The sequence below is a fragment of the Vipera berus genome (assembly GCF_964194415.1).
Source record: "Vipera berus genome assembly, chromosome: 2".
Classification (NCBI taxonomy): Eukaryota; Metazoa; Chordata; class Lepidosauria; order Squamata; family Viperidae; genus Vipera; species Vipera berus.
The window spans coordinates 254,356,175-254,380,504 of NC_138203.1; the positions used below are offsets into that span (position 1 = coordinate 254,356,175).

The window sequence follows — 24,330 nt, forward strand, 5'->3', positions numbered from 1 at the left end:
GAATCTAGAAAAAGCATCATTTGACATTTGATGATATGGGCCAAGTCATATGAATCCAACTCTAGCCCACCATTTCCCCTCAGAACATCACTTTGAACAATCCGTAACTGAACTGAGGAGTGTTTTCGAAAACATTTAAAATGTTCTTCAGAGTCTGAAAACTGAAGAAAAGGGAGGCAGATGGGTCGCTAGTAGTTGTAGGAGACCGATCTTAGGGGGCTTGGTCCTCAGACCTTAGCCAATGCAGACGTTCTATAAACCTAAGAGAAAAGCAAGCAAGAGCAATAAAGCTACTGGAAACAACTGCATTTGAACAACAGGTTTATTATAAGAAAATTAACATGACATTACATAAAATTGCAAAATTGTGCAATTATGGCAAAATGTCTAAAAATCCACACATTTGCTTGCCCTCAGAGGACTACAGTACTGCTTTACTAACATACCTGAGCGCTGAACATCTGATACCATTTCTAAACAGATTTGGGAACTTTCTGATATTATACAAACCGCATATACAACATACAGAGGAGAACTGGCTCGGCAGGTTGGCAAACAACCAGCTGCACAGCCTCGCTCCATATCTGTGGGGCAAGTGCAAGGTTGTGATAAATATGCCACAAATGTGCTTGGTGGATTTTCGCCTTTAATTGTGGAATTAGAAACGGACAATGTTTTCCGTGTTTGTTTTTAAAAAGCATGTTAAACTGGAGGAATGATGCACCAGAAAAATAAGCTAAATAAAAAAAAACAACCCAACAAGAATATAGGTAGAAATATCGAATGCAACTCTGAACTGCTCAGCACAATTATGGGGACTTATGTCCATCTGGTCTCACACTACGTAGGGTTCTTTCGGAATTAGATCACTCAAAAAACAGGTTTACACAGGAAAATTCCTATTGGATAATTTAAAGCATGTAAACAACTAAATTCCTCAGTTAATATTACTGCTTAAATAATTATTCATGCATAAGACTCATGGTATTTCACCCCCCTGGTAAAAATTTCAAGATTTAACTCTCAAGTACTGTAGTCCACAGCCTCTCCTCTTTTCCCTTCCCCCTCTGAATGGTTAGACAAAGATTTTTATTTAGTGCAGATTAAAAAAAACAACAAAAATTAAGAGCAAACCTACTGCAGAATTAACCACAGCATATTCTATTTCTATTCATCACATGACAACTTCATTTGCTAACAAGCTAAGTTCTTAAATTTCAAGTCCAATTGACACTTCTAAATAAATAATACAGAAGATTGTCAACAAGCAGCAATGTGTTTTGTAAGGTTTTTGAAAATGACGTAACACTTTTTTTTTTTGCAAAAAGTAATGCAACATTAAGGGGAGGGTGCTTCAGAAAGTTTGCAGCTAAGAGGCTTACAACAGCACAAATACAGCCAAGTAAATAATAAAAACAATTAAATATATGAAAAACTAACCGGCTTTATACAAATGTCAAAGAAACCATAACATTTAAAAATTCAGTTTTGGCAACTACACACTTAAGACATCAAAGCCTTAATTATTCATGTAGAAAAAAACCTAAACTCATCTCTAAAGTAGCAGGTTAGTGCCCTACTATATTGAACTGTAGCTTGAACACACTTAAGTCAGCTTGGAAATTAATCCTATAGCAATCCAAAGAGCATTTGCTACTCTTGAATCATTCTCCATTATTACTTTCAAATTATAAGGGTAAACTATTCAGCCTTATAGTCCTGAATGCAAGCTATATAGAGCCAACCATATATACTATGTAGCACCAATTCCTATCTCTAGTTGGCGGCAAAGAAAAACAGGGGTCAAGAGTAGACACTGTAGAGATTATGTAGTTTTGCATTACTGGAGTTTCCCAACCTGAGCACTACTGAGGCAAGAATTAAAAAATGAAGTTATCGCCTTTCATAACGCTAAGTAATGTACCAACTACAGCCATCTAGCATGTATTCCTTGTCTCTTAATAATAATGCAAGAAACACACACACACACACACACAGAGACATTAATATCTAGACTAATGTACCTCCAACGTGGTATATGAAAAAGCCCAAAGAAAAAGCTGCCTGCTGAATCTCTGGAAAATGAGGTATGTAACAGAATGAGGCTTTATTGTCCATTTAGTTTCACAGTCATGTTTTCTACATATAATATTGTGCAAGACTTAAAAGGTACAAAATCAAGTGAGATAGTATTTATCCACCGGGGAGTGTGAACTGTATTTATCAAGCTGTGGATTTAAATTTCCTCTCTTAACTAAAGGTTGATTGATCTGACTAGGGTCAAAAGGAGTGACCCACCTTAGAGAAAGGACAATTTATCATTTAAAACAAGCCTTAAACTGAACCAAGATGAAAGTCAAGTATGCTTCTTTCTTGAGGATCAACGTTACTCTAAGAATTGCCAGTTAGCAAATGCATTCTCAGATGCCTCAATACTACCTAGGGATGCAAAACAAATAAAAGCAAACATTCTAAGTTATTTCAAATATGAAAGTAGAAATATAATATAAAAAAAAGTTTTGGACTCTATTTTTCAATTCCACATGGTTTTTTTTATGGTAGATTCCCAAAAATAATTATTCTAGGACCACAAAGGAAGCTCAGTAGTGCAAACTTTCACATTACTCCAGAAACAAATGGAGCCAGACGTGCTTTGACACTGCTGAAGTGGAAGGTAGGGATATATTTTTGAGTAACAACTCACCAACTTCATGCCAAGTTAACAATAGTGGAAACAATAAATACATTAGTTTGCTGTACTGTTACAAGAAGGCCCAATATTACATACTCCCAAGAGCTACCCTATACCAGGGGTAGGCAACCTCAGCTCTTTTATGACTCATGGACTTCAATTCCCAGAATTCCTGAGGCAGCCATGCTAAGGGAAAAGGGAGAGGTTTCCAAACTGAGCTATGCTGACTCAGGAATTCTGGGAGTTGAAGTCCATGAGTCATAAAAGAGCCGAGGTTCCCTTCCCCTGCCCTATACCAATGCATTCCAATACATTTATCTGGAAGTTTATGGTCAACTACGTAGAACAGTTTTAAGCTACACTGCCAAAAATTAAAAGGAGGGTGGACAAAACAAAGTGCCTTTAGTGGTTAACTTTTAAAGATGCAAGTATTTCCAAAAGGCCATTAAGACTATCTATATTTATATAGGAACCAGCAACATATAAGGTATTTAAATAAAATAGGTGTCCATGCATAAAGCAGCAAGTGTGTTTAAGACTCAAGACATTAATTACTACCAACTTGCTTGCATAGTAGCTCCATTTGACCTATTTTGGACTTACAAATATGAAAATTGTACTAGCACCATTGGGTTTGAGCCCTTTATGAAGTGACTAACATATTCAGCTGCTTTTGAACATCTACATTTAATTGGCAGAAATAGCTCTCCTAATACTAATGGAAGATTAAGGACCCCCACTAAATTTAAAATTAAATCTACAGAAGCAGCAGCAGTGTAGCCATCTGAAGAAGGGCAGCTCTCTCTCTCAAATGGGAACTTGTATTCTCCTGTGACTTTAAATCTATTTCTTTCAAGCTGCATCTCAGATTTTAGACAATCCTGAACAAACTGTAGGGTTTCAATGAAGCCGTGAGGAGAAGGTGGCATAATCTTTATATGATACAAAAGCCGCAATAATTTCTCTCTGCAGATTTGAATGCACACTATTTATGTGCAGTTGTTCAGATTCAGTTTTGTTTTTTTTAAAAAAATATCAAGCCAGAGGAAATCTGCAGTGAAAAATGGGGGGGGGGAATCCAAAAGCAAGAATACAAACACTTCTAGCTGACAAAAGAAAATACTTGCAAATCTGTTATTTCTGCCAAAGGAAATGTTACAATGCACTTGGTTAAAGAAAAATCCAAACTTCCCATATTCACAATAATCTTACTTTGAATCTGTAAACAACTGCACATAAATAGTAATTATACATTCAAATTTGCAGAGAGATCTTGTGAGTTTTGTACTATGTAGAGATTATGTCACCTTTTCTTCATTTAGGGACTCATTGAAATACATTATTTGCCTAAACTTTCACAACTTACCAGAGTGCGTAAACTTAAAATATTTCAGTACCATTTCAATAAATGGAAGAGGGCTGGGTATTTTTTATTTATTTATTTACCAAATTGAAAATTGCAACCCATCGATATTGCCTCAGATTTTACCCGTATTTTAAACAAGAAATCACTTCAAGCTTGATCTCTTCACCTTTCCTATTCATATTCATATTCTCGTTATAGTGCATAGTTACCCAATCCATCTACTCTTTCTTTTAGTCAAACTGTCATTCTAGAGTATGATCAAATGAGAAAATGTTGATAATTGCACTTTGTAACCCATTCCATAATCTACAAGAAAACATCCACTAAAAACTGAAACTATTCCCTCTCCCCACTGCAACCTTTAAAGAGCACCCATTCCCACTGTATGTGCGTGTAATTATGGGTGTGTGTTCAGCTCACATTAAATACTGACAGGAATGATTTTTTTTTCTTAAAAACAGATGTTTCTGACAGCAATGGAACACCAAAGTCACTAAGGCCTTTTACCAATGAAAAGGAGAGGGGAGAGGAGTCAAATAACTTTCTGAAGACACTGTGGATACAGTTTAGCAACAACACATTCAAAATGACGTCCAAGATCCCAAAGCTTATCTGGAGTTTCGTACACTTTCTGCCACTGGTCATTAGCTTCATCATACTGATAAAGAGAATTTTTCCTGCTGGTTCTGAAGACGTGTTCTTCAACTGTGACTTGAGTAGCACGAACAAACAAATGAAGTTTATTTTTCAAGACAACAAGTTTAATATATGGATTAATGGACTGATCACATGGGAAATCTTTCTTTCTAGTCCACTTGTTCAATTCAATGTCATAAGCCTCTACAGTAAACATACGTTGATGGTTTCCACAGGTTCCAGCAATGTAGTAGATAGAGTTATTGTAGACAGCTGCCAAACCCTGGATCCTAGGCACAGTCATCGGAGTTAAGAAACCCCAATAATCTTTTCGAGGATCATAGCAGAGGAAGAATTCTCCTAAGGGACAGAAAGGAAGGGAAACTAAAATGTAAAGAGCTTGCCTTAAAGACACTATTAAGCAACCTCCAAAGCAATGGATTAAGACTTCAACTTTTCTCAAAGCAACTGACCCAACAATATATTAAGAATAATTTCTAATGAGCTATCAGATATTGGTGCATCATACAGAACATTAAGAGTTGTCCTAAAATATTTCTGCAAAACAATATGCAATCCCAGAAAATATTTACTTAACTTACTTATTAACTTTGTATACTACCAAATCTTGTAACTCAGAAGCCTCTAAACCAGGGGTCTTCAAACTTGGCCCTTTTATGACTTGTGGACTTCAACTCCCAGAATTCCTCAGCCAGGCATGCTGGCTGAGGAATTCTGGGAGTTGAAGTCCACAAGTCATAAAAGAGCCAAGTTTGAAGACCCCTGCTCTAAACTTACAAGATTGTAAACCACATCTGTAATTTTAAGAATATTATAGACATCCCTGAAATTGTGGGCAAAGCCAATTCTAATACATTCACTCACTAGAAGGCAAACTATTTTATTTTTTGAAGGGGTGTGTGTGTGCGTGTAGGCAGCTTAACATCTCTTAAGAGGGCGTTCATAACTGGGCCATGGTCACTACGAAGGCCTTATTTTTGGCTACCAATTGTGAGCCAAACTCACCAGTGGGTCCACAAGTAGAGTCTCTCAGCTGATTTTTATACATGAGTTTGATGGTACAGAGGGAGACAATATTTTAATTAACTGAGTTAATTAACTAGGCAAAACTGGAATTGCAGCTTACAGGAAACCAGTGCAGTGCATTTGTGAACTTGTGATATGGACCCTTTCTTTAACTATATCTGTTCTCTGTACCAGTTACAGCGTTCCTCAACATCTCCACATGACAACTGCATTGCAATAATAACCAATCATATAGTTGTTAAGGCACGGACCACTAAAAATAGGCTATCTGTGTTCAAGTAATATTGTAGCTGATGTATTAGCTGAAGCTAAGCATCAGCCCTTCTTGTTATTAAGGTTACCTATGTCTCTAATGACAAACTGGAATGAAAGGCAACCTGTATACCAATTCTTTCAGGTTGCACTACCTCATACAGTACTGACCAACTTCCCATTTCTGGGTCTGAGGATTATTTCAGTACTTCCATGTATCTATGTTCAGTTGCAGTTTGTTATTCCTCATCATGGCTGCAGGCAACACTCAAGCACCAGTTCAACCTCTTCTGATCCATGTGGGGGGAAAAAGCCAGAGCTGAATGTCATCTCTCACAGTTATATGCATTAAAGAGGAGTCAAACAGCTATTCTCTGGTGATAGTCCTACACGTCGTACATGTAGGAATGTTGACAAAGTACCTTCAATTTGAAACCCACTGAGCCACTTCAGTGATATGCCTTAACCAGATGTTGAGCAATTCAAGAGAGTCAACACAGTAACATTTCCCATGTCTCTCTTCTAAAATCAGGGCAACCAAAGATTTTGTTATGTTATTCAGGCCTGAAGATGACTTGAAATGGATCAGAGAAATGTAGCTGACTAGCCATCCTTTTCAGCAACTTGTCCAGGAACAGAATATTTGCAACTGGATGGTTTGTTGACAGTAGTGGCCAAAATTGTGGAAACCTTTTGGGAAAAGTGTACAGTAGAAATGCCACCTTTGGTTAAGTTTCCACCAATTTTTCTTCTAATTTCTTTATAACTGTAGCCTTGTTCACTTAATAATACTATTTTACATCGCTTTCTGGGCAACCAGTCAAGTCCTTGCACCATTACTTTAATTTAATTACGTTTTACAAGCACACTAGATGAAACAACACAAAAAAACCCCAACCAACTTGATAGCAATCACATAACACACTGACAAATGTCTTCCTCTCAGCTTCAATACATGACATCAATAACTGAATCCTACTGTGATCTGATTGGCTCATTGCCAAACACGATGACGCCTGATTGGCTCTCTATACACTCATGTTCATTGGCTACAATCAGATGAAGGAAAGCTACCTGATACCAACCTAAGCAAGTTGTGCTTCCTTTTTCTGGTTATTTGGCTATAACGTTTCATAAAATACAGTACAGATAATTGAACAAAGTTTGTTGCATTACATTTTTGATTAAATTATTTTTCCACTGATATATAATTTTATGGTACTACTCCAAAAAAAACCAGTGGTGTTATTAGCCATCAAACCTCAAAAATACACTACACTTTTCCCAAAAGGTTTCCACAATTTTGGCCACTACTGTACACTCTCAAAGTTTCAGGGCAGTTATCCAAACCTCAGGTTGAAAGGCAGTGATTCCTCCCTGGAGACGTGCAATCATACCTTTCCTCCTGGAACTTAGCCGTCATATTGAATAAGTAGGTAGTTAGCCTATCCCTATAAGTATCTGGCTGCAGTAAAGAAACTGATGTTACAATCCCTAGCAGATGTGGTCCCAAAAACTCCCAGGAATGGTGGCAACAAATTTAAAGCAGATACAGTCAAGTGCAAAAGAAAGTGTATCTTCTTTTGAGTTCTATCATTTTACCTATCGGGATGTAGTAAAAAAAAATCATCTGGTCTTAAAAGTAGGAAAAGACAACCTCAGATGAACAACAGCACATGACATATTACACCATGTCATTATTTACCGTATATACTTGAGTATAAGCCGAATTTTTCAGCCCACTTTTTGGGCTGAAAAATTCCACTTCGGCTTATACTCCAGTCAACAAAAAAACTTACCGAGGACTTGTGCGCGGCCGAGGCTTTGGTGCTTCCGGGATCGCGCGAACCTCTCCCAAGCCACCGCCGTCCGGAGACCTGCCGAAATTTGGGGAGGTTTGGGGAGGTTTGGGCGCCCCCAAACCTCCCCAAACGTCGGCAGGTCTCCGTTCCTCCGCGCCCTGCCTGCCTGCTTCTTTCCACAGCGGAAAGAAGCAGGCAGGCAGGGCGCGGAGGTCCGGAGACCTGCCGACGTTTGGGGAGGTTTGGGGAGGTGCGCGCGCACCTCCCCAAACCTCCCCAAACTTCGGCAGGTCTCCGGACGGCGGCGGCTTGGGAGAGGTGCGCACGATCCTGGAAGCACCGAAGCCTCGGCCGCGCGCAAGTCCTCGGTAAGCTCCGGGCGGTCACTTGCTTCGCGTCTCCTGAGGGAAGGGGGGGCGACTGGAGCAGGCATGTTTCCTCGCCTGCTGGGCGCCGCGATTTGCCCGGGGAACGCGCGGGCCCCGAATGGCAGCGTGGAGCGAGGAAGCGGACAGCCAGGGCTTCCCCGAGAGCCGCGGCCACACAGGGTATTCCTGTGTATTCAGGCTTGCAAAATGGCGGATCGAGCCTCTGCTGGCGGCAGAGGCTTGCAGAGTGCGGATCCAGCCTCCGCCGGCGGCGGAGGCTTGCAGAACGGCGGATCGGCTTATACTCGAGTCAACAACTTTTCCCAGTTTTTGGGGGTGAAATTGGGGGTCTCGGCTTATACTCGAGTCGGCTTATACTCAAGTATATACGGTATTTTACAAAAAGAAAGCAAAAATGGAGAAGCCGTGTGTGAAAAACTAAGTATGCCCTTACTGCTTCCATAAGTATGAAAGGCTAAGGAGCAGCCAGGTGCTACTATCAAGTGGGGCCCTTGATCATTTGATCATCAGCAAGTGGGACTACTTGTATAAAAGCCGAAGTTTTATACTTCCTGTATAAAAGCCGAAGTTTTAGGCATTTCTAGCATTCTGGTGCCTGTTAACACAATGCCAAATAAGAAAGACGTCAGCAATGATCTTAGAAAAGGAACCGTTGCTGACCATCAATCTGGGAAGGGTTATAAGGCCATTTCCAAACAATGTAAAGTCCATCGTTCTACAGTGGAAAACATTCAAGATAGCTGCCAATTTTCCCAGGAGTGGACCTCCCAGAAAATTCACCCCAAGGTAGACTGTGCAATGCTCAGAAAAATTGCAAAAAAATAAAAATAAAAATGCAAGAGTTACATCTCGGATTCTATGTTAAATGTTGAGGTTCGTGACAGTGTAACAAGTATGGTTTGTTTGGAAGGGTTGCCAGGAGAAAACCTCTTCTCTCTAAAAAGAACATGGCAGCACAGTATAGATTTGCGAAATTGTATCTGACCACATCACCAGACTTCTGGAACACTCTCCTTTGTACAGACAAGACCAAAGGAAATGTCTGGTTATAATGCACAATGCCACATTTGGCAAAAACCAAACACAGCATATCAGCACAAACGTCTCATACTAACCATCAAGCACGGTGGTGGAGGGGCGATAATTTGGGCTCGTTTTGCAGACACAGAACCTGGGCATCTTGCAATCATTGAGTCAGCCATGAACTCCTCTGTATATCAAAGTATTCCAGAGTCAAATATGAGGTCATCTGTCTGGCAGCTAAAGCTGGGCAGACATTGGTTCATGCAACAGGACAATGATCCCAAGCACACCAGCAAATCTACAACAGAATGGCTGAAAAAGAAACGAATTAAGGGGTTGCAATGTTCCAGTCAAAGTCCAGACCTCAACTGGATTGAAATGCTGTGGGGGAACCATAAGAGAGGTCTGCATAAACATATGCCCACAAATCTCAATGAACTGAAACAATGTTGTAAAGAAGAGCCAAAATTCCTCTACGGCGATGTGACAGACTGATAAAGTCATACAGAAAAAGATTACCAGTTATTGCAGCCAAAGGTTCTACAGGCTATTGAATCATAAGGTGTACTTAGTTTTCCACACATGGCTTTTCTGTTTTTGCTTTCTTTTTGTAAAAAAAAAAAAGACATGGTGTCATGTGTTGTTGTTCATTTGAAGTTGTACATACCTATTTTTCAAAACTGCTAAGGACCAGATGATTTTTACTATGTCCCGATACTTAAAACCATATAGCTCAAAGAGGGTGTACTTTCTTTTTCATATAATTGTATGTTCAGTTCTTTTCTCTAAATGCCTGACAAATCTATCACAATTGGCTACTGCATGGTCAGTCAAACCTTTCTAAGGACAAAATGTGTGTAGCCTGGTCATAAAATGAAAAAGCCCTGCTGGGGGCAACGTGAACGCATTGATGACAGACAAGCAAGATTTCTTCCCCGCTACGGGAAAGTTTAAATGCTAACCTGAATTCTATTGAACTCGCTATAAGATCCGTGCTTTAACACCCAAAACTGGTCAGTAAAGTGAGGAGAAAGAGTAGCAGCAGTTTCATAAAATTTGGTTTATAAATTATCTACATATTGTTCATTAAAATGTTAACAAATAGCAATAGCGCTTAGACTTAATATACTGCTTCATAACGCTTTACAACTCTCGGAGCGGTTTACAACATCAGCATATTTCCCCCAACCATCTGGGTCCTCATTTTACTGACTTTGGAAGGATGCAAGGCCAAATCAATCTTGAGTCGATCAGAATTGAACTCCTGCAGTACTGCATTCTAACCACTGCGCTACCACAGCTCACCAAAATAAATATTATATCCATAAACTTTTAAAATTCCAATCCATTGGAAACATCCACCAGTTTTATTAAAAACAAGTAGCTCCCCACTGAAAACATAAAGTAATGAAGTGCAGAGCCCTTACATAATCCTGTCTATAGATCCTTCTAAAATTTAGTTTTAAAATTAGTGTAAGCTGTATACTTAAAAACCACTCTAAGATACCTTGTATAACATCAATGCATTTCACATCTGTATCAAGTCATATTATTTTAGAAAAAATAATTAAGATACTTATGCATATTCACAGGAACCTTCAACTTTATTGTATTCTATATTTACCTTACATCACATTAAATCTCGTATAGTCTGTTCTGCTAACATTTAACCAAACATAATAAATATTCACTTCTCTAGAGAGAATATATTGGTTCCAGACATGCAACTGCTAATCCAGAACCCATATTATTCAGTAAACCTCAGCTTTAAGTGTATCATTTTTATACTTCTACAGAAAAGTTGGCACATGTACCCAAGCCAACTATCACCTATTCAACACATCTGGAGGTTAGTAATTTGGGGAGGATGAATCAGAAAGCATTCACTAGAAACCTTTCCATTTATTGTGCAAACAGCATTAAAAAGCTTGGTACAAATAACAGAGAACAAAATAATAGTTCAGCTGTAGAAATAAACCTTTATCTCCTTTGGTTTACTGGCTTCATGAAAGCTGAGTACTGATATTATCACAACAACTGCGATTTTTATATCGTGTCTTTTAAGATACAAATCAAGTGGTTTAAAGCAATACTTTAGAATGTTTCCCACACTTTAATTAATGGTAATGACCGTGTGAGTAGAATAGGAGTCCAGTAGAAGCAGGCTTCTAAGATGTCTTTAGATTCAAATGATCATGTGAAAGTGTTTGCAAACCAAATATGCCAGCTTTCAAGCACATTTTTTAAACAAAAAACTAACTGAAGACTGTTGGACAAACTCAACTAGGAATATGGTACGAGGATGAGGACATTTATCTCCCATCTTCACTATAGTTCTATTGGAATTCAGTCCTGACTGCTATTCACAACTGAAGGAAATATTAACTGGTGCCAAATAGGAGCTTTCTTCCTATGCAAATAGGTGCTATCTATATGTAGGTGTGTGGGGAATGGGATTAATACAATTGTCTCTTTGTATCAGAATCCTGAAAATGTGTGAGCTTTTTTCTCACTCCCCTCTCTTTTTATTGCCAATGACTAAGAATATCTGACCTTCAATAATCCAAACCATGGCCCAAACTCTGCTGGTTGGGGAATTCTGAAAATTGCCTAAAAGACCTCTTAAAGTTGCTAAGGTTGAGAAACACTTGTCCAAACATTAGGAAATTTGGAAAGAAAAAAATAGGATGAATGATGGAATAACACTTTCTAAAGTAGTACTTAAAAGTAATTTAAAGTAATACCTTTAAAGAGCATTCAATTATACTTGTCAGTGGCTGTCCCTATTGTCTACAGAGTGTAAATAATTCCTATTGTAGGTGATATCAGAACATCTCAACAGCATGCAAAATTATCACGTATAAGTGATATGCACTATAGCATAATTATAGTGATATGCACTATAGCATAATGTACTGTAGGATATGAACAGGATCATCCATCCTCTATGGTACAATTAGAAGGGAAACTACCAGCCACAAATTACTCCCTTCTTCCAATACTTCAATTGTCAGTGCTAACTTCAAATCTGACCATATCCCCACACAAAGCATCTTACCCTGTAAAACATAGATACTGTCTTTATATTCCACAGCATTATGAAACTCCATTGCTACAGGCATCGGACAGACAGCTGTCCAGCAGTTCTCTCGACCATCATAACATTCCACAGATTTCAGGGAGTTGCGCCCATCTCCTTCATAGACTCGGCCACCTATTGCGTACAGTTTACCACAGCAATGAACCAGTTTGCAACCTATCCGGGCACGAAGCAGCGGAGCTTTAGGGATCCATTTATTGCCAGAGTGATCGTACATCCAAAAATCACTTTCTGCTCGGTGGTCTATGGAAACCTCACTGCTGCTTGGTCTGTATCCTCCAGCAATATAAATGTCATTGTCAGGTGAGACAAGAATCCCAACTTCTCTTAAATCGTTAGGCGGTTTGCATAGTTTGAAAACTCTCCCTGTAATGGAGTCTAAACAAGGCACTGTTTGTTTCTTTCCTGAGTGTTTGTGGGCAGCATCAAAGCAGATGATCATTTCTGAAGCAGTCATTCCAAGCCTCTGGGTATAGCCATTGGCACCATTTTGTCCTTTCTGTACACTGTTTTGGGCTATAGCCTGTGCAAACATGGGAGGAATGTTCTCTACGAATGCTTCATCCAGTAGGGGCATACGAATGCATTTGGCAAAAATTTCTGGCAGGTGGTCTTCTCTTTTAGTAGGCTCATGCTCAAACCATCTTATAATGCTTTCGTAGACATGCTCTTCTTTATCAACGTTTAAGTCATTGCTGTCCAATATGCTGACAAGTTGGTCTTTCCTCAAGTGGAGAAACTCTTGTTCTTTGGTGACACTCAGGAACTTTTTACGAATGTAATCTTGCGATCTGATTTTCAATTCCTGGTGTCCATAGTGATCAGCAAAAATAAACACCCCAATGGAGTTCTGTGGGTCCAAGTGACTGATCATGTATTTAGCACACTGATCCTGAATGGAAGGGATCTGGAAGATACTAGCTGCAGTGAACAAAGCTTGGACGTTGGCCTCTGTCAATGTTATTTTGGAGGTATATGCGTAGTTCAGTACTAAATGCATGGATTCTGCTTCAACACCAACAATCCGAACCTCTTTCTGGGTACTCTCAGTAAGGCCACTAGTGAACATAGATCTATAAAATGAGGATATGCACACAATTAATAAAAACTACAATTAATGTATCAACCATCATTTCAACTTTGCTATTAATACTCAGACTTATTTTTTCTTTGCAAAGCACATTAAGAGTTTAAATCAGTCAGCAGAATCCTGACTTTGTTAAGATCTTACCATTAGATTTTTAACACCTTTTTATTAGTTGGGAGTTACAGAACACTTGCTTATATGCATACTACTGCTCAAAATAAGGATTGCAACATGGATCATCAAAATGCCTAAGAGAGAACTGCCTACACTGTCTGGATTGTCTATGTACCTGTTCCCAACAATCCAGACTAAAATGTTTGCCGCTCCCACGGCAATAAATTCAAGAGTTTTCTTACATTTTGGATACAATGGAAACAAAACTTCAAAATAGTTACATCATGATTACCTGAAGAGTTGTTATTAGCAACTGGCTTATCTATACCACAAAGCACAGATCTGGCTTGGTGAAAGTTGTGCAGAATACTCGAATTTAACCCTGAAGAATTAAGCCACAACCCTAGAAAGATTTACCAACATAAGTCCCGCTGAACTCTAAAGAGGCTTCTAACGAGATATGTATAGGATAATACAGGTGTTGAAGTAAACAAACACCATAGTTCAGGGGTGTCAAACTCTCAACGTCAGGTGACATGTGACGTTTCACAACTTTTTTGCCACTGCCGGTAATGGAGTGGGCGCAGTTTTGCTATGATGCATCCAGCCCGCGGGCCAACAGTTTGACAGCCCTGCCGTAGTTTTAACAGGTTGGGAGAAGTTTTGAGGTATAATACGGAATAATTTATATTATTTAAAAGCAACTATTCAAGCATTTTTTTTCTTTTTTGAAGTGACTCCAAAATGGGCAGTGTTGGGTTTTGGGGTTTAGTAACCATAGTCTGACAGCAGATTTCCTGGTATTTTTCTAGTTACTGTGGCGGGCACCTTCAGAAGAAATTGGCTGCCACTAAACCCTGCAGCTCAACATTGCCCAATAAATACAAGTGTGAAAAGCCTATTCCAGTATAGACTTCCTATTGCTGTGAACTCAGAAGTATGTGGGATTAAATTATGGAAACATATTACATCTACTGTATATTAATATTCCTTGCAAAAATATGCTATCATGGATGATTCACATTTTTAAAAATCCCCATTATTTAACAGAACAAAAGAGTTAGAAGGGACCTTGGAGGTCCTATACCAATTCAGACAAATGGCTGTCCAGTTTCTTCTTAAAAACCTCCAGTGTTGGACCACCCACAGTTTTGGTGGCAGGTTTTCCCACTATTTAATTGTTCTCGCTGTCAGGAAATTTCTCCTTAGTTCTAAGGTTGGTCATCTGCTTGTTTAGTTTTCATCCATTTCTTCTTGTTCTGCCTTCAGGTGCTTTGGTAAGATAAACTATGTGAGATAGTTTATCTTGCTTTAGAAGAATTTGGGGGGGGGCATCAACCCAAAAGGGCATCCATTCACAAGAAAATCACCCAGGCATCTGACACACCAATATGTGCTGTGGCATTACTTGTGGCAACTGTTTCGATTGCTTTGTGGATTTTATTATTCTTACACTGCATTTGATGCATATCTGCAGTTAGTATAGAAATGTAATAAAGGAAAATGTTTGTAGCTCAGAGTTGATATGAGGCGTCCTTGATGCTCCCAAGACTTGCTTGTTTTCGTGCAGACATTTCATTCCCCAAACTAGGTTAACATTATCGGACTGATGATGTTACCTAGCCTGGGGAATGAAACGTCCGCAAGAAAACAGGCAAGACCAGGGAGCAGCAAGAAAGGACTCCTCAGAAATGGAATTCTTCATCTCTCCCCTTAACGGAGAGAACATTAATTCGGATAAGAATTTCTGTTGCTAAGTTATGTGGTCATCAAGCGTGACATCACGTAACTGCATCGTGTAGTGAAGGCAGTCCCAAAACTACCTACTGCTGTCATTAACCAAATTCCACCGGTCATTAACTGAAGACCCATCCCATACAAGCCATTCCAGTCTTGGTCCCTCCCAACCCCCTGCCTCGGTTCTTCCCAGGTAAGGGACTGGCTTCCTCTTCCTCCCCCCCCAACAATTATTCCCTCCCCTCCCCCCGCAAAGCTCCAGTGCTGCTTATTATGCTGTGGCTCGGGGACGTGCCCCTTCCACTAGCACAGGTGGTGTAGAGTAGACCAATTCTATTGGAGTGAGCCAGTTCCACATGCTTATATTTCCAAATATATTTGTAGGTGTCCAACCATTCTTTTAGAACAGAAGCTTGCATTTGCACCTTCCCAGCTCCAAGTGCCTGCCAGCGTGAGCTCAGCTTTGGCTTACCCCTTTCTTTTCTCTTTCGCAAAGGAGGCATAATTCACATTAGCTTTTGCTATTCCTGGCCTTTTCCAGAGAAGGTGCCTGCAAGTGCCAAAGTAGTGGTGATGCCAAAGGCATAACTAGAAGTCCCACAGATCTGATTAATGTACTGGATCAGATCTAAAGAAAAGACACTTTCAACTCAGTAACCAACTATATGGCAAGAGGTTCACATTAATCGCAAAAACTGTTTCCTGTGGCTGCATTAGGAAACGTGAACTCATTAAATGCTATTCTTTGCTTATCTATTCTGTTGTATTTGAGTTTTAAACAATCAATTGTCATTTCTAACAACTTTCTAAGCTGGGAAAGGGGAACAGTGATTTGACTCATTATACAAAATTCTGTCATGCTATAAAACACGTGAAAAGCACATTTAAAATACATGTGGTCCAACTTCTGCAAGTTGTCACAAATTTTTAGAAATATCTGAGATGCCTTGAAAATAAGTTTGGAGAAATAATTATAGACCCTGAAAATTCAGCAGTCAAGAAATGAAGCAGTTAATGATAGCCAAACTACTCTTAACAGCTTTAATTCCTACATTAATGTTGTAAATAAAAGAATGCTAGTATATGTTAGATCAGAGACTATTCAAATGAATTAATCTGTTGCCCGTTCTCTCTCTCACAAACACACATATACATACCAAAACAAAAATACTTTACGTACAATACAAATAATACACTAAAAATAAAATATTATATACCTAAAGTAAGGACTGATTGCAGCAAGGACATTTCGATGACAGGAAAATGTTTTCCCATGATCCACTTCTACCACAATATCTGTCAGTTGTCCTTCATCGTACATCATTTTGAGCTGTTGGAGAATGCTACAAGCATGAGAGGGATCCATCCCACCAATGGCTATGCTTGAAGAAGGAGTTCCATACAATGTTTGGGTAAATTTGCTTTGTTCTGGTGAAAAATTGAAATAAATGAACTTGAGAAAAAATGGCACATATTATGATCCATTCCCATGGTTCAAGACGTGAACCGTATTTCATTAGATGTGAATGCTGGAAAATATTCTGTACACCGACAAAAGTAGAGATACCTTCCCAAACTTTGCCAAATAACACCTCACACCCTAAATATTTGTTTTAAAAAAATTCTCTACGCAATTCAAATTTCTGAATTTTGGAAAAAAAAATACCAAAACCCTCAATACAATGCTAGGATATGTATCAACTTGGGAAACCTTATTTTTATCATTCTGCAAACAAGAAAAAACAAGAACTATTATATTTGAGGACAGTTACATTATTATTTTGATATCCAATTATTTCAGATTATATTTTTTTCTACTTTTTATTCTTTTGCTCTTATGTGTTATGTTTTGACTTGCAACTTTCCCATAGCAGAGTAATAGGCTAACTGAATTGAAAGGGACCTTGAAGGTCTTCTAGTCCAAACCTCTGCCTGTTCAAGCAGGAAACCTTAATACCAGTTCAGACAAATGGTGTCCAATCCCTTCTTAAAAACCTCGTGTTGGAACATCTACAACCTCTGGAGACAAGTTGTTCCACTGATTAAATGTTCTGTCAGGAAATTTTCCTTAGTTCTGGATTGATTTGTCTCCTTGATTAGTTTCCATCCATTGTTCTTGTCCTGAGCTCAGGTGCTTTGGAAAATAGGTTGACTTCCTCTTCATGGCAAATCCTTAGATACTGGAGCACTGCTATCATGTCACTCTTAGTCCTTGTTTTCATTAAACTACACATATCCAATTCCAGCAACCGTTATTTATATGTTTTAGCCTCCAGTCCCCTAATCATCTTTGCTGCTGTTAAGAGTCTCAACATCTTTTTTTTTTGTGGCGACCAAAACTGGATGAAATATTCCAAGTGTGGTCTTATCGAGATGTTATAAAGTGGTAATAATACTTCATATGATCTTGATTCTATCCCTCTGTTAATGCAGCCTAGGACTGTGCTGGATTTTTTGGCAGCTGCAGCACACTGCTGGCTCATATTTAAGTGATTGTCCACGAGGACCCCTGTCCACCTAGCAATTTGAAAGCATGGAAATTCAAGTAGATTAACTGGTACCATTTCGGTGGGAAGGTAACAGTGTTCCATGTACCTTTGGCATATAGCCATGCTGACCATACGACCACAGAAAAGAGTGGACAACGCTGGCTTCCTTGGCCAAGAAATGGAGATGAGCACCACGAGATGGACACAACTAGACAGGGAAACTTTTACCTTTAACATTTTACCAGTAGGACTCCAAGATCCCTCTAGTTACTACTGGTGGTCCAGGTACCACCTCTTCTGTACCCATGCATTTGCATTTTTTTGCCTAAATGTAGAACCTTACTTTTCTCATCACTGAATTTTATTTTGTTAGATAAGGCCCAGTGTTCAAGTCTGTCAAGATTCTTCTGTATCTTGAGTTCATCTTCTGGAGTGTTGGCTATTCTTGCCAGCTTGATGAATTCTTCTATCTTCTCGTCTAAATCATTTATGAAGATATTGAAGAGTACTGGGCCTAAGACAAAGCTTTGAGGTGCCCCCCTGCATACTTCCCTGCATGTAGATGCAGTTCCATTAATGACTACACCTTGAGCTCAGATGGTCAGGCAATTATGAATCCATCTGATGATGCTGTCTAACCCACATTTTTCTATCTTATCAAGTGTAGGTTGTGGTCTACTTTATCAAATGCCTTACTCAAATGCCAAGTAAATCATATCCACAGCATTTTGCTGGTCCATTAATTTTGTCACACTGTCAAAGGATGCAATAAGTTCACCTATTTTATTAGAAGAGTTTCTTATTGATGCTACAACTTTTAGGCTTGAAACAGTAGGATGTGTCTGAGAAAACTAGTAAAAAATGAGGTATAGCAGTAAATGTCAAAATCTTTTCTTAATAAAATTTCAATCTGTTTCAACTTTAGACTTCAGCTCTGAGACCTGAGTATGTCTTTAAAGCAACTATTTCTGTAATTATACAGGAGTGTATGTGAGGGGAATATTTTATTTTCTTCTGCCCCCATGGAAGAATGATAAAGTATTGTTTGTTTGGTTAATTCTGGCTGACAAGAGCTACCAGAGGAAGTCTTAACTAATTAGATCAGTGGCTCCCAACCTTTTCTATACCCCACAACCCTAGAACGCTTCTAATATATTCTCACATCTCTTACAAAAGTTTGAAATAATGGCAACAAGTTATGCATATACACTATAATTTTGAAAACCCAAGTTTTCGCGTCCCCTGGAATAGTGTCTCGCACCCCGGTTGGGAACCCCTGAATTAGATAACAAATATAGTTAATACTTACAGTAATTGAAAGAGGGTTACATTATTTTCTAGAATAGTGTTGTAAAACACTTGCTAAAGAAATCACCATTAAATCCCACATCACAGATAGCAAGTGTACTTTTTCCAGTCTTTTTTTCCAATAAGGTTTTAGAGCTAGTGGTAACAACTCAATCCCAAATCTTCTTCAGTGAAGCTGACTGTAGAAAGCACTCCACCTGGTTTGACAATAGGACTTTATTTATATTTCTCATTTTTGGACCACCCATTTTCCTCAAAGAGGGCTTATTCTAGGAATTAGCCAAAGGAAAGAACATTCTGTTATTATCTCACTGAAATGCTATTTAGGGTCTAATTCTACAATTATTATCTGATTGCTCTCAGAAAATGAAAGGGGGTGTATACCCAGGATTTATTACTATAAACCTATTAATAGGACCAGTGTTTCTATATTTATAGTACTTTGTTTTTACTGAAATAATCAACATGCCATATGAATCCTCAGTAATCAAAGTACTAAGTTTCAATAGAGTCAAGACTAATTGGAAGAGGAAGTAGCATACTGATGTTGGGAGATAAATAAATAAATCTCCCTTTGACTTAATGTAAAATGAAGAACATTCAAAAAGTACCTAGAAACAAGAATTTGATAAGGAAGTCATCTTCCTGAAGATTTATTGGATGGCTTAGCTTTATTGAAATTCTTTCAGAATACTGTGATCTTTCTCTATTCGCTCATCTATTACTCAGGGTGAAAGGATTTCCAAGTGACTTTTTAAAATCAACAATACACAGTTCCACATTATAATGACTTGAGACAATTAAAAACAAATAAAATGATGATTCTCATGGGTAACTTAGTATTAGGGGCTAACAATTATCTAATCTATATTTGTTTATAATAAATTTTACATACCGCTATTTCCTAAGACACAAAACATTCTTAGGAAACAGGGTTAAATAATAACCAAAATAACATAGAAAGTATAAGGTATATAACAGATAAATAACATGAAAATTCAAATAAAAATGCAAAACTAATGAACAGTAATCACGACACCATTAGCACCCAAATATTTTGTGAAGTAATAGGTTCTTAACTGCCCTCCTAAAGGCCAAGAGGACAGTGACACTATACTCCGAAATACATGTTTCAGAGTTTGGAGGCAACTACAGAGAAAATTCATCACTAAAACCCCCAGACTCCTTAATGACACCCTCAAAATGTCCTTATATATTGATTTACTGATACTTTCTTGTCTTGCTCAATAGGTTCTCAAGAGAAATGCTTGGTGGAAATTGCAGGCTAATTAGATGGTCGCTTGGTCTAATCCTGCAGGATTCCCTTTATTTTCTATACTTCAATTTTAAATGTTTTTTTTTCAAATAAATATTTCCATCCAAATTTTCTTTATCAATGCTTGTGAAAATACTGAAGTGATAGTCACAAAGGTATTTTTTTAGGAGGCAACTGGACTTTCTTGTTTTTCTTTGAAGACATTTTGCTTCTCATTCAAGAAGCTTCTTCAGCTCTGACTGGATGGTGGGGAATAGATGGATTTATATCCTTCCATTCCCCACCCTCCAGTCAGAGCTGAAGAAGCTTCCTGGATAAGAAGCAAAATGTCTTCAAAGAAAAAACAAGAAAGTCCATTTGTCTCCTGAAAAAGCACCTTTGGGACAACCATGACCTGGATGACTGAGAATCTCCATAGATACATTCAGCTTTTGGGGATCAATTATCAACAGTAAAAGAACCAGCACTTCAGAAATATGCCACAAAGTACAAATACAAAGTAGCGATGAAGACCTTGTAAAAGTCGTGTCTACACCTACAAAAATCAAAATTGTGCAATGATTATTTTTTTTCTGTGACACTTTATGGGCATGAAAGTTGGAGGAAGTGGAATAAAAAGTGTTGAAGACTCCCAAGAATGGATGGCTGTCCTCTCCCCCTAAATTCAAACAAATAGGTCACAGAACAAAATTAATCCAGAGTTCTCACTTGAGACACAAATGACCAGCTCAAACCACCTTATTTGGGACACTTCATGTAAAGGCCTAGCTTTCCTGAAAAGTCTGTATCTGAGAAAAGGGGAAGAAAATAAAAATAACCATCGACAAGGTGGATGGACTTAGATGATGGGTACACTGTTGGCAGACTTGGAGGGTCAGATTTGGAACAGATTATCCTGGAGAAAGCCAGTTTCTGTGGTTGCTAAAAGTCAACATCAACCTGACTATACATAATGTATGAACTACAGATCATACATTTTCTGTTCTTTGACAATGTGCTCTTAACCCTAAAGGGCATCTCAGAAATGGCTGATACATAGATATGAAGGAGAACCTATTCTGTTTGCATGGAACACAACAAGATTGCTGAAAGTCACCCAGTAAGAACTTACAAAATACCAAGATGTTGTATTTGACAATGATTATCATTCCTTTATTGAAGATGGATAGAAGAATTCACTTATGTCAAAAGAAGGACTTAAAACTTCTGTCTTCCGTCCCATCTTTAAAACCAAGTCACTGCTCTTGGTGTTCCAAAAAAATGCTCAAATCCACATATCCAATTGGATCCACATATTCAGTTTTTTAAAATAAGAAAAGGCTGTACTCCTCCTAAAAGAAGTAAGCTATCATTCTGGGTGTGCTGTTGATCCTCATCTATCCTCATCTATTAGTCAACTTGCAGGAGTAGTTTTAACAAGAATCATGTATGATGTGAACTGGTAAAATACGGTAAGCATTATTCATGCAGTGTGCTCTATAAAGGCCTATCCCAGGAAAATGTTCCAAACAATGCAGCAACTAGGCTGTAACATGCAAGGGATCATATACCTATATGGAAAGAACTGTACAGGCTATCAAATATTTCTTGGCATTATTTAAAACAATTGGTATTAACTTTTAAGGCCTTATGTGAGTCAAGAGGGCTTTATCTTGCATTACTCAGAGAACATGGAATACTTTCATTTGGGAGAATTTAGAAAATATTTTTGCCAACTGATAAATGGTTAATTAATTTTAGTGTGAATTTTATGACTTTGGCTTTTCATTTGTTAGCCTTGAATATGCAACACAGATAAAATAATAACAAAATAATACATCAGCCCTTAGCACATCACCAGAAAGAACACCAAGCTTAGATATATTTCAGAACATCTGGCAAAATGCAATCAAGCAGTATTTCAATATAAAACCTGTTTTGGTGGTAAAAAAAATAAAGAAGCCATTATTCCAAAAGAAGACAGATGATGTGCTTGAGTATTTTACAAATCAGGTTCTGCTGCTTTTTAATTTAGAACATACATTCTGGTAATAATATACATAAAGGCAAGACACTCTCAGGTGAAGCTCAATTCCTGGTGACTGTAATTTTTGTAAGAAATGTGCAAAATATTAAGCTTTTCATATTCTGACGTCTCATTTTTGGCATTCTATAGATTTCCTAGGCAATCTATCAAATGTATAATTTTACACACTGATGGTGATACACAGGGAGGTCTGGGATTAAGGGGGCAGGATGGAGTTACAGAGTGTGGGGTAGAACAGGAGGCACAGGGCCACAAATCTCCAGTCTTTTTTATTCCCCCATGTGTCTTCAGAACAAAATCCAACTTCTCTCTTAACTTCCCTACCATTTGCAAATTGTGAGATAAAAAGGAGTGTAGCGATGGCCTGGATCTCTCATTAACTTCCTGGTTTCAAACATGATCTAATCCTCTTTGAAACTCCCACCAGAGAACATGGCTTCTAAATTGGTATTTAACTTTCTTATCTCTGACGACATGCCATTCCAAAATAAAGGCTTTCTCTTTTAAAATTACTGTGCTTTCATCTAGGGCAGGGGTAGGCAACCTTGGCTCTTTTATGACTCATGGACTTCAACTCCCAGAATTCCTGAGCCAGCCAAGCTGGCTCAGGAATTCTGGGAGTTGAAGTCCATGAGTCATAAAAGAGCCGAGGTTGCCTACCCCTGATCTAGGGAGAGGAACCTGTGGCTTGCCCTGTTACTGAACTACAACTTCTTGGCAACCTTCACCATCAGCCATGTTGGCGACAGGTTCTCCCAACTGCAGTTTTTGTCCTCTACCCAAATTTAACAAAGCAGGTGCTCACTGGAATAAAAAAAAAAAGGGAAGGCACCCTCCTTCTTGAGTGCCTGCCCAGGACCAAGTGCTAGGCAAAACAGACTCCCAGCAGACTTCCTCGGAGATAGGGGTTTCTAGTCCTCATTGGAGAGTCGCTGGCTATGAAAGTCTGCAAAGAAAGGCCGGGTTAACTTTTGAAGGAACCTCGATCTGTATAGCATTTCTTTCTCTGGATGACAGCAGCGGTTTACGCTCACCTAAAACGTCCCCCACCCACCCACGGAAGTATTCTGATAAAAGCCAACGGCGACCACCTTTCACGCCTCTATATTAAGGGGGGGTTTAAGACCTGGCTCTTCGAGCTCTCTGGCCCAGGCTGAGGATTAATCTTATTTTAACTGGGGTTTTATTTATGTAGGGACAAATATAATTTTTTTAAAATTTGTTTTTAACTTTTGTATCTTGGTTTTTTAATCACCCTGTAAACCGCCCTGAGTCCTTCGGGAAAGGGCGGTATATAAATGTAATAAAATAAATAAATAAATAAGTATCATTAACATGAGCTTGAAAGAAAAAGAGCAAAGCACCCGACCTCCCTCCCTCCCTCTAGCCACCTCTCCCCAGCTTTGGGACACCCCACAAAGAGTCTCGCTCAGGTTCCCACCAGAGGCAGATCCGCCCGGCTCTCTTCCTCCCGAGGCCCCATCCGGCCAGGCCTCGAAAGCCCCTCACCGCCCCCTTCCCCAACCGCCTGGGGAGGCTCCAGACCGCCGTGCCCACCTCCTGTGGCAGCCATACTGCAGGGAGGGGAAGGCGGGCCTCAGAGAGTCTGCCGCTACCGGAGGAGACAGCCGCGGCTCCCGCCTTTCCACCTCCGTCAGCCGCAGAAAACGCTGCCAACGCCGCTGCCGCCGCCGCCGCCGCCGCCACTGAGCCTTTCTGTCGGCTCGCCGAAGAACGCCCCACAGCGCCAGCGAGCCGGGATTGGCGAGAGGCTCCGTGCGAGGTTTGCTGGGAATTGTAGTTTTTCCTTTAGCCCCTCCCTCTCCCCTCCGAGGTCCAGATGTCAAACGTCCCGCGAATTGCACCCTGGGTGTTGTGGTCCTTTCAGGGCAAGCTTATGTCTGTCAATGGATGCTCTTGTTTCGCGTGGCTCTGATTTCTCTCTGCTGCTGAAATCTCCATTTAGCACAGTTCTTAGGACGGGGG

The 24,330-nt window shown here is 39.2% G+C and overlaps 1 protein-coding gene across 1 annotated transcript; it reads right to left on the minus strand.

Moving 5' to 3' along the window:
* Positions 1 to 304: 304 nt before the first annotated feature.
* Positions 305 to 24,069, minus strand: KBTBD8 (kelch repeat and BTB domain containing 8). The gene is made up of 4 exons (XM_081317744.1): positions 23,902 to 24,069; positions 16,463 to 16,673; positions 12,266 to 13,380; positions 305 to 5,054 (listed from the first exon to the last, which is right to left on the minus strand). The coding sequence occupies exons 1-4, from the start codon at positions 23,915 to 23,917 to the stop codon at positions 4,591 to 4,593; spliced, it is 1,806 nt and encodes a 601-aa protein (XP_081173870.1). The 5' UTR covers positions 23,918 to 24,069; the 3' UTR covers positions 305 to 4,590.
* Positions 24,070 to 24,330: the final 261 nt, after the last annotated feature.

Excerpts from the sequence above, each read along its gene's own strand:
- KBTBD8 (XM_081317744.1), bottom strand. Across the intron at positions 13,381-16,462 it reads GCAATCAGTCCTTACTTTAG|ATCTATGTTCACTAGTGGCC; the intron begins GTATATAATATT and ends CTCATTTTATAG. Across the intron at positions 5,055-12,265 it reads CAGTATCTATGTTTTACAGG|GAGAATTCTTCCTCTGCTAT; the intron begins GTAAGATGCTTT and ends TCTGTCCCTTAG.